The sequence below is a fragment of the Archocentrus centrarchus genome, chromosome 16 (assembly GCF_007364275.1).
Source record: "Archocentrus centrarchus isolate MPI-CPG fArcCen1 chromosome 16, fArcCen1, whole genome shotgun sequence".
NCBI classification, from domain to species: domain Eukaryota; kingdom Metazoa; phylum Chordata; class Actinopteri; order Cichliformes; family Cichlidae; genus Archocentrus; species Archocentrus centrarchus.
In genome coordinates this window covers 26,533,751-26,548,540 of record NC_044361.1, presented here as the reverse complement: position 1 = coordinate 26,548,540, position 14,790 = coordinate 26,533,751, and the positions used below count along the sequence as shown (strand labels likewise).

The following is a 14,790-nucleotide window of genomic DNA, read 5'->3' as shown; positions in this document are numbered from 1 at the left end:
TTTACAGATTTAGGGATAACATGTACGTCCACATGAGCCATGGATCAGCCTCAACTGTTTCACAGCTTATGAAGACCAAGACCTTGACTTCATTGCTGGGACTGTTTGCTTTTTGCTATGTTATGCTCGGCTAAACTCTATTATTGTTCCTCCTCAGGGCATATCTTCTCACAAACTGTTTGTCACAAAGACACCAGTCTCGCACCAAATCAACCAGTTTGGCGGTGAGACGACTGCTTTTAATTTTTTTCTTTGGAACTTTTGAAAAGTTTTCAAAGCACAGCCTTGTCTCTTTTTCAAACAAATCATTGAGCCGTACACATTTTCAACCTTTCAATCTAAAATTATTCATCCTTCTGTCAGTGCCCTCGCGTGTTACCAAATTTTAAACCTCAATATGACAACTTTATTGGAAGGAAGAAGGAGGGATGTTGGTAGTCAAAGACTCACCACTGTTGCTCCAGAACAAATACACATAATGATTGGGTTTTTCTGCTTTCCCACTTGGTAAAGTGAATATTGGGAAAAGCAGAACATAGATTAGTTTAAGATGCTTACACTATCCTTGTTTTATTGTGTGTTGGTTTGCGTATTATGAATAAGTCATGCTATGCTTTCCTGTAACCTCACTTAGAGTCAGTTGAGAGTCCTTCAACCTACTGAATCTTCACAGCATAATCCATCTCAAAATTCACTTTTTCAGCTGCTTCTGTCTGAAGCATGATGACAGACCTCCTCACTTCATCAGTTTCATCTCCCTTTTCAAAGCTCCCTTCGACTTATTTGTGTCCAGAAAAAGAAACCACTCGTTAAATAAATGCGTAAACATGGTGGTGCCATTGTCTGATGCGCATATCGCGTTGGTGTGGTACTGGATGCGGTGGCGGTCACGTGACCACAGCCACAGTTAATGCCGGAGAGAGCGTGTGTCATGTTCTCCCACTGCTCGAGGAAGAAGGTGGAGATCCTGATGACTTGTCGTTTTCTCTCTGGTCGCTCTCCTCAGCGGGTGGAGGTACAGCAGTGGTACTGTGAGCGATAGAAAGAGAAATGCATCATTTTTCATGTGCTACAGTAAAGACTAAACTCACTTGATCTGTGGGTTTGGTAATTTGCTATATATTTCTTTAAAGGTTATGATATATATGATATATCATATACATATATTTAAATATATCATCTTAGGATGGTTCTTGGAAAAGGTAACGTTTAAATTATTATGACATTCATTTTCAGGTAATTCAGCAGATAAAACTGTATTATATTCTATTTTATGACAAATTAGGACTAAATTATTTTCACCCACCATAATGTAGTCATAATTAAGTAATAGTTATGTGTATCCTAGGCATCAAGTACATAAATAGGTAAAAAATGAAAATCTAGGAAGTCAAAAGTTGTCCTCACAGAAATGACATACATACATAAACTACTCGACCAACGCATGGTTTAAAGAAATGTAAACAGATAAATTAAAACAACTTTAAGTGTGCGTTTGTGTGTGTCTGTGTGTACCTGTCTCCACTCTGTGTGATGAGTCTCCTGCAGGTCTCCATCTGAACATCCAGGCCTCTCTTCATCGAGCACATCTCCATGTACTCGTGCAGGTGTCGATTCATGTCGCTCTTAGCTGTGGCCAGTTCCAACTGGGGTCAATAAACGCAGAGTTAGACGCATTCCAGATGTTCAGCTAAAACATATCCATGCTATCACCAGCAATCTAACGCAGATGTTATTTATATTGTTTTCCCATGAAATTCTCCACTAATGCTCATGTATAAATTGTGGGCCCCTTTGCCAGGATGTAGGTTTATTTAAAACTCTGACTTTGCTAAACCTCAGATGAGGGAAACTCTGGGTTTTCTGTTCCAAAGTGAGAGACTCTAAGCCAAGCCAGAATAACAGACTCTTTGAACCTATCCTGCTCCCCTCCTGCTGTACCTGAACCAGCTGTCTCAGTCTCACTTCCCCATCCATGCAGGCAATAATCAAATACAGACAGTTTATGTCTGTATTAGTTTATGTCTTTACAAACAAACTCCTAGATGATAGCTTATTTGCAGTATTTAATATGAGATCAATCACTGGACATCATAAAAATCTTTAGGCTACAACTGAACTAAATGCAGTTTAAAACGAGTTTTTAAATGCAGACCGAAAACATTCTGAATGTGTTCTGTATGGGTCTGTAAGTAAACTGGGTCTAATCTGTTTGCTCCACTGTTTCATCTTCAGTTGCTGTCAGTTGCATTTAATCTCTGTCAGGTTATGGCTCAGATTTCAAAATCAAATGTAAAATGTATTTATTATATATTAAATAAAATTGCAGTTGGGTAAATGATGATGGGGTGATGCTGAATAAAATATAGTTACCTTAAAAAAAAAAGTCCTGTTTTTTAAGATGAATATCATACTCCACATAGACACGCATTCATATGTCCAGCTCCACTGGATTATAAGAGAGTCTCTGCTCTTTATTTATCGTAGTCACAGTGAATCATGGTGTGACAGGTCACTTGGTGCTGGCTTTTTCCATTACCCATGCATTGCTAAATTCTGTGGGAACACACACACTGACCAGGTGTTCTGGAAATTAAAAATCAGTGTTTCCTTTCACAGAGAAAATAAACTCATGGCCAGTTTCCCAGTCAAGGAATGCGCTTAGTCCTAGACTATACACATTTTTAAACGGAGCGCTTCATAGAATTTTTCTTTTCCACTGTGGAACTAGGCTTAGCCCATGTCTTAGAAACTAGCTGTCAAAGTTTAGAGCCAGGAACAGAGTTTGTAAAACCTGCTTTCTTGAAAAAGCCCCAACTATGTGCAGACAAACTGCTGCTGCTCAGGTTTGCATAAATTTATCTCAAACATATAAAAGTTGTTTTTTTTTTAAGTACTTTACTGTTTAGTAAAGTTTAAATTCAACAAAACATACTGATGCATCATTTAAAGAAAGTAACATAACCGTGTTGCACTTAATGCCAAGTCATTATCATAATTTGAACATTTACAAATAACAGATCACTGCACACACATCTTGCACATGCTGAAAATAAATGAAAGAACAAAATGGGGTGATGTGTGAACAAAGAACTTATTTAACACAGACTGATTAACATATAAAAGTACAGAGAAAGCGTCTGACCTCAATTTGGTCGATGGTCTCTTGGTATTCCTTCTCTCGAGACTTGAAAAGACATTCTGTGTCATTAATCACTTTTTCCAGACAGTCCTCCTGCTGGAGACAAACACAGAGTGCATATATACATGTGATGAAAGGTAGTTATAATTAATTTAACTGGTGCTTTTGTGTGCATCATCAGACATCACCGCAGACACACAACAATCAAAGCACAGCTGTTATAATGCTCCCATCAGCTCATATTTCACTGACTTGTGCAGCTTCTCTCATGAGAGAACGCGCAGACAGTTCGAAAAGCACACAGCTGGTGAATGAAAACAAATACCTACATGCACTTCTTGGAAACAAACACCATGTACAGGAATACAGGCTGGATTTGTGTGTTTGTCTTGTTTTGTCCTGAATCAGCCCAGCCACAACAGAGCAGCGAAGGGCGGCAGACTGAGCTTTGAAGGACTCGACTCAGCCGGCTGTTCTGCATCTACTCCACTTACGACTACACAAATAAAAGCTTCTTTAAAATCTGAACCAGTAATATCAAACCGTGTGCTTAGAAAGCACAGTGCACTCTGTATCTTCTAAGGATCCTTTGTGCAATGACTTGCTTTATTAAAGTAATTAAGAAATTTTAGTAATGTGTCACAAAATGGGCAGCACACCCATGACAAAAAGGAGGATACACACAAACGGCAATTAAAGAAACTGTTTATTTTTAAATTAAAGAAACGAAGAAATAACTTAAACTAACCATGGGATGTGGAGTGAGTACTGTCAGTGGTGTGAGTTAGGGCATAAATAAGGAACTAGTGTATGCAATGTTGTCTCAGGAGAGCAGAGCCACACCAGCAACTGAGCTCTGAGGGCTTTTGTGGAGCACACTGGGCACAGGTGTTGCTAATTAGAAACATGCCACACCTCCTCTCCAGCACCTGCAGTACAGATCTGCCACACAGACGGACTGAGAGGAAGGTGGGCTGGAGTGGGTCTTCACAAATTGCTCAAGCTGTGTCTGATGTTAAGCCCACACAAAGTTGCAGTGTCTGTAATCAACAACCATACGCTGGTGTATCGCAAACATGGAGGCCTTGTGATAATCTCAGTGATTTAGTGTTTGTTGTTTTTCCTGCACCGTTTGCAGGTGCACAACAATTCAACAAACTCAAATCCATCAGAAGAGTGAAATCTCAAAGAATGATGAGATGGCAGCATATGAGCTTCAAAAAGCTCTATCAGTGCAGTCACATGAAAAACTAAATACCCTCTATGGTTCAGTAGCTTGGAGAACCACCTTTAGCAACAATAACCTGAAGCAATTGTTTTCTGTATTACTTTCCGTCTCTCACATCATTGTGGGGAAATTTTAGTCCACCTGTCTTCAAAGCATTGAGGTTTGAGGGCACTTGTTTTTGAATAGCTGTCTTAACCTCCCAGACCTCACCCTGGCTGAGGTCTGGACTTTGCCCCACTTTAACACCTTGATTATCATATTTTTCCAGACATTCTGTTGTAGAGCTGCTGGTGTGCTTGGGATCATTCATCCTGTTGCATAACCTAATCCGGGCCAAGCTTTAGTTGTTGGATAGATGGCCTCACATCTGACTCTAGCATACTTTGGTATACAGAGAAGTTCATGGATGACTGAGTGCAAGGTGCCCAGCTCCTGTGACAGAAAAACAAGCCCAAATAAAAAAGCCCGTTGCCACAGTGCTTGACAGCTGGTATGAGGCGCTTGTGCTGATAGCTTGTGTTGTGCTTTGGTTTTTGCAAACCGTGGCACTGTGCATGACGGCCAAACATCCACTTTGGTCTCAACTGTCTTGTGGTTTGTTCAGATGCAGCTTTGCAAACATAAGCGTGCTGCCATGTTCTTTTTAGAGAGAAGCAGCTTTCACTGGCAAACTTTCCAAACAAGCCATATCTGTCTTTTTCAACTTGTACTATCATGAACTTTAACATTTAACATGCAAACTGAAGCCTGTGGAGTCTGGCATGTTGCTCTTGGGTTTCTGGAGTTTCTCGGAGCATTGCACAGACTGACCTTGGGGTGAATTTTCTGTGGCATTGTGTGAACACACACCTGAATGCTCTAGACATGCAAACTGTCAAAACTTGTGCTTTTATAAGGGTAGTCCACACTTGCTGATGATCAGTTAAAAGAAGTGCATTTGATTAGCTGCACCTTGCTATGGAAGCAGTGATGGTGTACTTACTTTTCACAGGAATGAACAGAGCACTGAGAAAACTCTCTTTTTCACATGACTGTATGTGAGGTCTATAACTGGTGACCACAGATTTCTGTAGATTTCAGTAAAACACACTTTGTTTATCCTGTCTGAATGCTCTGCACAAAACAAAGTGATGGGGATGGAACTTCTGAAACACATTAAGCACCCTGGTAATTCTAATCTCGTGCAAATATAGTTTGTGGGGTGAACTGTGTTTTTAACATGCCACAGATGTGTTGTTCTTTCAGATTTTAATTGTCCCTGAAACAATGCAGTCTGGCTGTAATTTTGTTATAAACAGTTTGTTTGTTTTTTTAAATTATGGTTAATGTGATGCCCTTGTATCTGAACACATTCATGAATCAGCACCTCTCTGACAGCCACAGGTATATTTCTAACAAGTTTGAGCATCAAAATCTTTATAGGATTAGCAGGGCTGTATGGCATAGAGTAGTTGTAAAAATATTGCATTACATTATAAAGGTGTCAGCTTTTCTTAATCTTTTTGAAGTGACTTGTGTGGCCACTGCCTACCTCTCCTGGTGGGTGGGTGGGATCTGGAGGCAGAGTGCACCCTGGAAAATCCTCCCAAAGCAGCAGTGTCTCTTCAGTCTCCTCCCAGGCCAGGCTGTCACAGTCATCCTCAAACTCACACTCACGCCTGAAATAAAAAAAAAATGTATATGTGAATGCACACACATAAATACACATGGACTGAAAAGAAACATATTATAGTAATTGCATTTTCAGACCACTCACAGCTGGTTCAGCATCCGCTGCATCTCCTCATTGATCTGACTGGCAGCAGAGCCACAATGCTCTTCATCCTTAACCACGCCCGCGTCGCTTTCAGAGGTGCTGACGGGCTCGTCACACTCACTCCCATTAAAGGACAGAGGAGTCTGTTTACGCCGGCAGTTTAGAGATGGTTGGTTATTAGGAACCTGTAACAACATTTTCAAGACTGGGTTTAGAGGATCAGACTAACAAGGAAACAATTGATGAAAACATATGAAAAGAATGAGAGACAAGGACATTAAACTATTTTAGCTCTGTTACCTGGTACATTTGGATGACGTCTTCACAGTTCCTCTGCTGGGCTACATCACACAAACGAGCAGTAATGTCAATCCTGCGGCAGATGTCCATGTCCACCTTCATTGCTTTCTCCTGGATTTTACTGTCTAACTCTGACAAATTCTACAGAGAGGATGGAGACAAGAACAGTTTAGTATCCCTGGAAAAGTCTACCAATAAGTCTGATTAATACATAATTATGGTACCACTTTCTTATAAAGCACCCTAAAGACAGAATAAGAGTAAACAGCTCACTAACCTGTCTAACTAAAGCAAGCTGTTTCATACATGAACCTTAGAAAATGTCGGGAGAATCGGACCAGGACATTGTCCAAAGTCATCCTTTCTCAAATGTAGAACGCAGCAGGAAATGGTTCACCTCATTTGTGTTGTCATTACTGAAAACAGGCTGATTGGTTTAGGTGACTGTGCTGCCTGAGCACAGTGTTGCAGAAAACATGACAACTACTCACTAGCTGTGAATTCACTGGACTATAACCTGCTCTGTTCTCACATCAGCACAAATGGTTGCATTTGGACAGCAGACTTTGGCAGGTTAAAGAGTTCAATCCAATTCATGATATATCATTTATTTATATAGCGCCAAATCACAACAGTCATCTCAAGGCACTTTATATTGTAAGGTGAAGACCCTAAAATAATACAGAGAAAACCCAACAATCAAATGACCCTCTATGAGCAAGCACTTGGCAATAGTGGGAAGGAAAAAACTCCCTTTTAAGCAGGAAGAAACCTCAGGCAGAACCAGAATCAGTTGAGTTGGATGTTTGCGTTCTCGCAGCCACCTCTATTGGGTATTGTCTAGAAAAGCTCAGGCCTTCAGGGCATGTGTCAAAATAGCAAGGACACATTATCAAATGAATTTTTTCTAGAACAGGTGCACGCTGAGGCTCGTCTCATACAAAGCAGACAAACATCTGATTATTGCAAAAAGCTGCGTGCGATTATTATAGTACTGTATGAGCTGCACTACACTTACATTGCTCATGAGCCCTTTGAAGAGAACCAGCTCTGCCTTCAGCTGCTGAACTCTGAGAGCCAGCTCATCCTGGCAGCCTTCACTCTCCTGCAGGTCCTGCACATATAAAATAAGTCATAATGAACACACACATAAGCACCAACAACATGCACCAAGCCACAGCTCTCTTTACTGTAGTTTTTAGTTCACATTATGCAAACAATACAGTAAAAAAAAGAAAAAAATTATCTCAAAAGAGCACTGAAACATTTAAATCCCAAATGCATAATCAGTTCTGGGAAGATGTAAAGGCGTCTGACATCACGGTAACCCTCGAAGTCTCCCAGCTTTTTTATTGATATGTGATGTAGTTCCAATAGTGGTGAAGCATTTTTGAGACTTTGAAGGGGTTTTTTTTGCCATTTGTGGTCTCAGCGTGAGGTGGTATTTCCTGGCAAATGGGGTCAGGTATTCCTGGCAACGGGCCACATACTCAAAAACACATGCACAGGAAACCATTGGGCTTACAACAAGACTTTTGCAATGAACTCAACATTGGGGGGGGGGGCTGGGGGTAACAATCGTTTTTGGGGGTCTTATCTGTCATCTCAGTGGTATTCATCATCTCGCTCTTAATTGGCTAACTAAATGTCACTGCTACTCTTCCTCACGCTCACGCTGAATAAAAGCTGACTGATAAAAATGGCTCTGACTTTAAGCAATAACAGACAGTATGCTGTACAAGTATTCACTTTAATTATTCCGCATTTCATTTTGGTTACATTTAAATATTGGAGGGGAAATGTGTGCTTTTGTTTACAAGGGCACAGCTGCAGGAAGTACAAATATTGCAATATGATGCTTGGTGACAGGCAGATAAAAATTTAACTTTAATTTCCTTTAATAAGGACTGGCACTTTTCATCAGTGGATGGCCAGTGGTCGAAGGAAAAAGCAAATCAATTAAAAGAGAGTGCACTAGGTTTGTATGAGTCAGAATTTAAACTGCTGTAGCAGTGAAACTGGCAGCACAAGAAAGTAATCAGTGCCAGCAAAGAGAGAGAGCACTCCCCGCTCACCAAGATCAACAAACAGCTGCAACATAATCTATATTAAACCAAACTAATCCATCCTACTTCTATCAGTTTCATGAAACTATTTAACCTTTGACCTTATTGTAAACAGGCCAGCGCAGCTTTAGCTGAAGTGTTTCATCCAGTAAAGGATTTAAAATTTAAAGGGAAAATATTAAATTAAATCTTTAGTTCACATGCACAAACATACACACGTCTGTAATTCACTTCACTTGACAGAACTCGCATCAGTTTTCTGAAGACTTAGCCTGACAGTAACCATGATGGCTACTTGCCAAAAATCTAACTTCAGCCTTCATAATTACATGTAATCCTTTATAATGTGGAGACTTTCAGACCCCATAGTGTGACTATGTAAACAGATTTAAGTTCCCACAGCAAGAGAAATAAAAGCACATACAAAGAAAGCAAAATGTTACCTCCTGTAAGTCTGCAATCTTCTGTTCCAGATCCATCCTCATAGTGTATTCCCCTTCCCATCTAGAAGATACACAGATAAATGTAAGTAAGTCATTAACCATATTTTTAGTCCATGTCTTACTGCAGAGATCAGGGACCAAGAACAGAAAATAACTATTCATCAGTTACGCACCTTTTGACATTCAGAAAGGCAGGTAATGGTCCAATGACTGAATTAGTTCAGGAGGTTGGAAGGTTAAATGGACTCGAAGTCTTTAGAGCCAGATCTACAATTTACAGTGCATCTTTATCTCACCAAACTACTCTCTCTACAATAATCACATCTTCATGACTCATATCAAGTTATTCTGCAATCCAGGAATGACCAAACAGAAGACACACACTTAACAGAAGGGGATGATGTGTTGCCCAACAGCAGACATGCACAGTGCACTGACTGCTGACTACTGCCTGTCTAAAGGTAGAATTCAATCTGTGCTGCAAAATACATTTTTAACAGGTGCTGGTGTAGTTCACATGATGCAGGGTTAAATGCACAGGCCTTGAGTTGACTCTGACTTCAGACCCTTTGCTGTACGTCTTCCCAGTTTCCTGTCTTCTCTTCACTACCCTATCTAATAAAGGCAAAACATATATCTTTAAATTTGAAATTTTGTCATAAGTCTACGAATTCTTCAGTTCATTCCTGACTACACAAACATGTTTATACCAAGTTTGAAGAAAGATGTTCATGAAATATCGCATTCATGAGAATGAGACAAACATCAGGACACAGTGGCCATGAGTTTTGACCTCTAAAATCATTTCATAAAGTCTTTGACAGAACTCTTGTCCCAAATTAGAAGAAATCCCCTTAAGATGCTCAGAGACAACCTGAACACATAATGTCTGCTGCTACAGCTAGTTCCCAAGATAAATATTGAATGGGAAATTTGACATTAAAAACAGGAATCATGCTGTCAGTACTCACTGGTGGACAAACTCTACAATGACCAGTGTTTTTCCAATACCCTCAAACCACTGGTCATTATAGAGTTAAAACCTGAAACACAGAAAAACATACCCACTTGGCTAATTTAGCTGTCTACCCCCATAAGAATCTATTCCTTATACAAAACTGTATCCTACTTAACTCTAATTTCTAAATCACAGAGCGTGTGTTGATGCATCTTTGGGTAACATACTGTACCCCAAGTTGCCCCTGATGCATCTATTGGTGTGTGAATGTTAGATAAAAGTGCTTAGGTATAAATAAAAGCACTGTACGAAGGTGTGTGTGATTGGGTGAATAAGAATCATAATCGAGTGCTTTAAGTAAGTAGAAAGGTGCTATATCAGTGCCAGTCTATTTACCATTTACAAATGGTTGGCTGTCATATACTGTCATAGTTTAAGTGTACAAAAAGGGCAACTAGATTTCAGTCTAAGTGTCTGAATCTCACAATAAAATCAGTTTATTGAAGTTATATTAAAGACAGAAAAATGCTGCAAATAGCAAAAGTGTACACGTGCAACTGAGTGAATCGCCAATTCCAGCTCCAGGTTACCATGATGCAACTCAGATGACTAACACATGTAAAAGCCTGGGCAGAGACCATGTATATAATCTCAGTTTCTGTGATTTTACACCACAAGGGGAAACTCGGTCACTGCAGTCTGCAGCCTCTCTGTTTAAAATGCAGAATGCTGCAGTACATTGATCCCTATAGGGAATACTAAATCTAAAATAAACTGAGTCATGAAACAGGGGTTGTTGTTGTCGTAGCAGGTGCTTGTTTGATCAGTAAGGAGAGCACGCACAGAAAACTGAGAAGCGCTTCCTTCTGCAAGCCAAGCCCCCGAGCAGCAGTTACAGCTTGCAGTGCATGCTGCATTGCAGATACAGCATGGAGCGTAGAGAGGACGCTAAGTGCGCAGTGGAAGGAAGAGAGTGTGAGAAAGGAAGAAAAGGTATGATTGTGTTGGTTTTAAAAGAGAAAGAGATCATCAGATAAAGCGTGTGGTTAACAGAGTGGGGGTGTGTGTGAGGGCAGTGACAGAAGGAGGGTAAAAGGAAGCAGGGAGAGACAGTTGTCCTTGAATAAAATAACAGTGCAAAGAGCCAACTCTGACAAGCCAAGAAAAAATGCACCACAAGCTGCTTTAGGCTGGAATTTAAAGTAAAGGTTCTAAAACAGAAATTAAAATTAAAAAAAATAACAAGCATTACATTATAAAATATTATTTTAAAAGCTATGTGACGGCTTTGAATCTGAGGGAATAACTTTCATGTGAAGAAACATTTTGTGATGCCCTCATTGCCCTGAGGTAAACCGATTCCTACAGTAGGATCACAGGGGTGAAGGGACAGCTGTGACCCCTCAAAGAGACTCATTAGGGAAGGAGAAACTATTTTAAACTAGATTAGAGGGAGCAGCTATGTGAAGCACCTCAATTCACAAATAAAATGATATATTTCTGTACAACAGGGCGGTAAATGAGGCATGCTAGTGGCTCTACAGACAGAAAGAATGTGTCTGACCTGTCTCACTCATTGGTCTGTTAAAGACGTCTCTCTCTGGTTCACGCACAAAGAACCCACTATGCTGTGCTCAGGATCTCCTCTGTGAAGAACGCTTGGCTGCTCATTTGGATATAATTTGAGGGAATTTAATGATGAATGCGCAAAGGGCCTTTTTTTGGAGTTCACTAACAACAAATAATACGTAATCCACCAAAACTGTTAGACAACCAGAAAGAGTTTGATGTTTTCACCAAGCTTTCTAGAGAAAAGTGCAGTCCCATTGTTCCATATTAGAGATTACGTGATCAGAAACACACAGACAGCTGTCTCCCTGAAATGGAGATCAAAGCATCCATATTTGAAGTGCTAATGTCATCGAATAAAAGTCACATGAGCCCATAGCAGCAACTGTGGATTACATGATCTCATATTCTCATAATTGATTAATGTGCAAACCTTTTTACTTGTGAGAAGGCAAGTGGAAAATGTCCATCTCAGTTTCCCTGATCACAAGGTGACTGCTGTTACTCCATTCAAAACCGCCATATATGTGGTTTATTATCACACGTGACAAGTTCTAACAGTTGATAAGCTGCAACCAGTAAATGTTCAGCAAAAAATGTTAGTTTATACTTGAAAGAGGGCTCATAAAAACAGTAGTTAAATGCCCCAAAAATATTAGTTCAATTAAATGTTGGTAAATGAGGCTGCAAGTCATTGATGTCAACATAATCTACTACAATCACCATCAGAAAATTGGGTCATCACAAAGTTTGTCCAGCACACCAGCTTGAACTCTAAATAGATTCTGTTTTTATGGATTTTTAAAGCATATTTGCTTATATGTCAGCATTATAATTTTGAACTCTGAAAAACTGACATTGTTACTGACATCTGACCCATAAAAGTGTCTACCCTGAGCTTAATATTTGCATCACAAACTGATTGTCACTAAGCTTTGACCTTCATTCTACTTTATATTTAGGTCCCGATGGGGTTTTGTTTTGGTGTATTTCTAGCAGCAGCACCTGACTCTGTGACCAGACGTGGTGAATGCAGAGCCAGGCAGGAGGTGACTGGTGTAGAGTTTTTGTGCCAACTCTGCTTTTGCTGAAGGCAGCTGGGCTGCAGCTGTTTTACAGCTCTGCTCCCTTTTCCAAAGTGGAGCATTGCATACAATCAACAAAACCACAGAACAACCACATGCTTCATAAAAAATGCCTCTGAAGGAACTGGAATAAAAAGGTTTGGTCCATTTACCTGCGTTTATACTCATCTCTCTCCCTCTTCACTTTAGCCAGGACATTATACAGGGCTCTTATCTCAGGGGTGATGGTGTCAATTTGGACACCAACTCCATCCGGGTGCATCCAGGATACTCCTGGGCTGGCCAGACGCTCGGCACCCGGACCGAATTTGCGGGTGTGGTTGTAGGACCAGATTGTGCCCGGAAGGAACCGTGGAGGAGGGTTGGTGGAGGCTCCCGGGCCTGTGCTGTTGTTGCCTCCCGTTTTAGAGCCAGATCCTGGGGAATCCACACAGGGAGATGACTGGCTGATGGTGATGGTTGGGTTACAGGCGACATTTGTTTGGGTTGAACTCGAGTTTTCAGTGGCTGCAGGTGGCAGGGATGTCGTGAGTGGCGTTGCGAACAGGGTCGTAGGCCTCCTGGCTGAGTTGTTGGTATTGTGAAAGGGGAGGGAGCCGGGCCTAAGCTGTATTGTTCCGACGAAACCGGTCTGCACACTTGCCTCTTGGGTGTGCGCCTGGTTCTCACAGCATCCACCTTGACAGCCCTTGTTGGCATCCAGCGCCTGCTGCAGCTGCTTCTCCAAAATCTTATTTCTACGCTCTAATTCATGCACTTTGGCCAAAAAGCATCTGAACCGCAGGTTGAGAGTTTTGAGGACGCTGATGTTGGACCCCAGGTCGTTTCTGAGAGCCATCGCTGCAGGGGGATGCGGCACAGGGCGGTGTTGATAGTGGAGGTAAGGTGAAGACTGTGAGGCTGCGGTGAAGTCAGGCCCCGACTGATCAGGCCCCGGGCCGGGCTGCTCACCTAGCAGATAAGACGCCGGGTCCGGTCCACTGAAAACAGCGTCGGGAAGGAGGCCTGAGGGAGAGTCCGGGTGTCCGGGCGTCTGGTTCTGCTGTGGGTGCTGTTGGAGATGCGTGTTGGCCCCCAACAAAGGATTCATGCTATGGTAGGGAAAACTGAAGCGCTGCAGATCTGGCATGAACACGGACAGAAAATGGCTTGCTACAACAGAATATAGATTATAGATTATACGAAGTCTAACATTCAGGAACGACGTGCGCGCAAAACGCCTATAGGCCTATTTACTTGGTTATATAACTGTTTATAAATAAGAACCTTATCCGTAAAGCCCAAAGGTCTTAACGTCGGCTGATGGATCACTGCTCTCTGACGGTCCACAAAAAAAATAAATAAATAAGCAACCTAAATCAAGACAGATGGACTCGGAAGAATACAAAACATCGGATGTGTGCCTCAGCGTGATGCTTTGCAAAATACATTTAAATGAATGAAGAAAAAGCCGCAGAGCATGAATGAATAACAAAGAAATCCAGCGTCTCCGTGTTACTGAAGTTCTGGCAACAAGCTGTAACCGCAGGCAGGAGAAAGTGCTGCGGGATTGGAAGATCCATCTGCCGTAAATACGCGAATAGAGGAGCGTTATTTAACTGTTTGCTTTCTTGCTCACATTGGGGGGGGGGGGGGTTGTGTTGTCTGCCATCAATAGGCCCGGTTTGTATAATTCATTAGCCAAAGTTGTAAATAAAAGGTATTTGAGACTTCTAATAAAAGTCATACTTGAACTGGGTTGTGGTGGTTTAAATCTAAAGAATTATTCACATTATGCGCCAAAATCCAGTTTTAAAAGAGTCAATCAACAATTTTTTCTTCATGCTTATTCAGTCTGATGGAGAGTCAGACAAGAAGACTGATATACAGTTGGGCAGTTTCTTCCCTAACATTTCTGGTGCTTCTGTTATTGATCAAACTTAGCAGGGAAAACACCCATTTGTGTAATGCAATATCCTTCAGTGTGACCATGCAGCTGATTCACCAGAGTGGAAAGTAGGAACACGGAGGGGTGGGTGGCCGGGTGGGGTGGGGTGGGGGGTTAATGAGTGCCATTAGCTTGGGACTTGGAAGGGGGGGGGGGGTTGTCCTTTTAGGACAGATGGCACGAAGCGCAAAGGAGAAAAAAGACAAACTCACTGCCATCCAATAGTGGTATATAAATGCTTCAGGCGAGACAGATAAGAGAAGAAAATACGAAACTTTTAACATATTAAAGTTACAGTGTGACAAATTGATCTCAA

General features: G+C 41.3%; 1 protein-coding gene across 1 annotated transcript; it reads right to left on the bottom strand.

The window, feature by feature from the left end:
- Positions 1-354: 354 nt before the first annotated feature.
- iffo1b (intermediate filament family orphan 1b) lies at positions 355-14,109 on the bottom strand. Its single transcript, XM_030749942.1, has 9 exons — positions 12,700-14,109; positions 8,936-8,996; positions 7,445-7,540; positions 6,427-6,567; positions 6,127-6,311; positions 5,902-6,028; positions 3,146-3,238; positions 1,516-1,646; positions 355-1,029 (listed from the first exon to the last, which is right to left on the bottom strand). The coding sequence occupies exons 1-9, from the start codon at positions 13,674-13,676 to the stop codon at positions 930-932; spliced, it is 1,911 nt and encodes a 636-aa protein (XP_030605802.1). The 5' UTR covers positions 13,677-14,109; the 3' UTR covers positions 355-929.
- Positions 14,110-14,790: the final 681 nt, after the last annotated feature.

What these genes read in the sequence shown, in the direction of transcription:
- iffo1b (XM_030749942.1), bottom strand. Translation starts at nt 13,676, where the DNA reads ATGCCAGATCTGCAGCGCTTCAGTTTTCCCTACCATAGCATGAATCCT. An exon ending in TCAAAGGGCTCATGAGCAAT is followed by an intron (nt 6,568 to 7,444) that starts GTAAGTGTAGTG and finishes TCCTCTCTGTAG; the next exon opens with AATTTGTCAGAGTTAGACAG. An exon ending in CAGCGGATGCTGAACCAGCT is followed by an intron (nt 6,029 to 6,126) that starts GTGAGTGGTCTG and finishes TTTTTATTTCAG; the next exon opens with GCGTGAGTGTGAGTTTGAGG.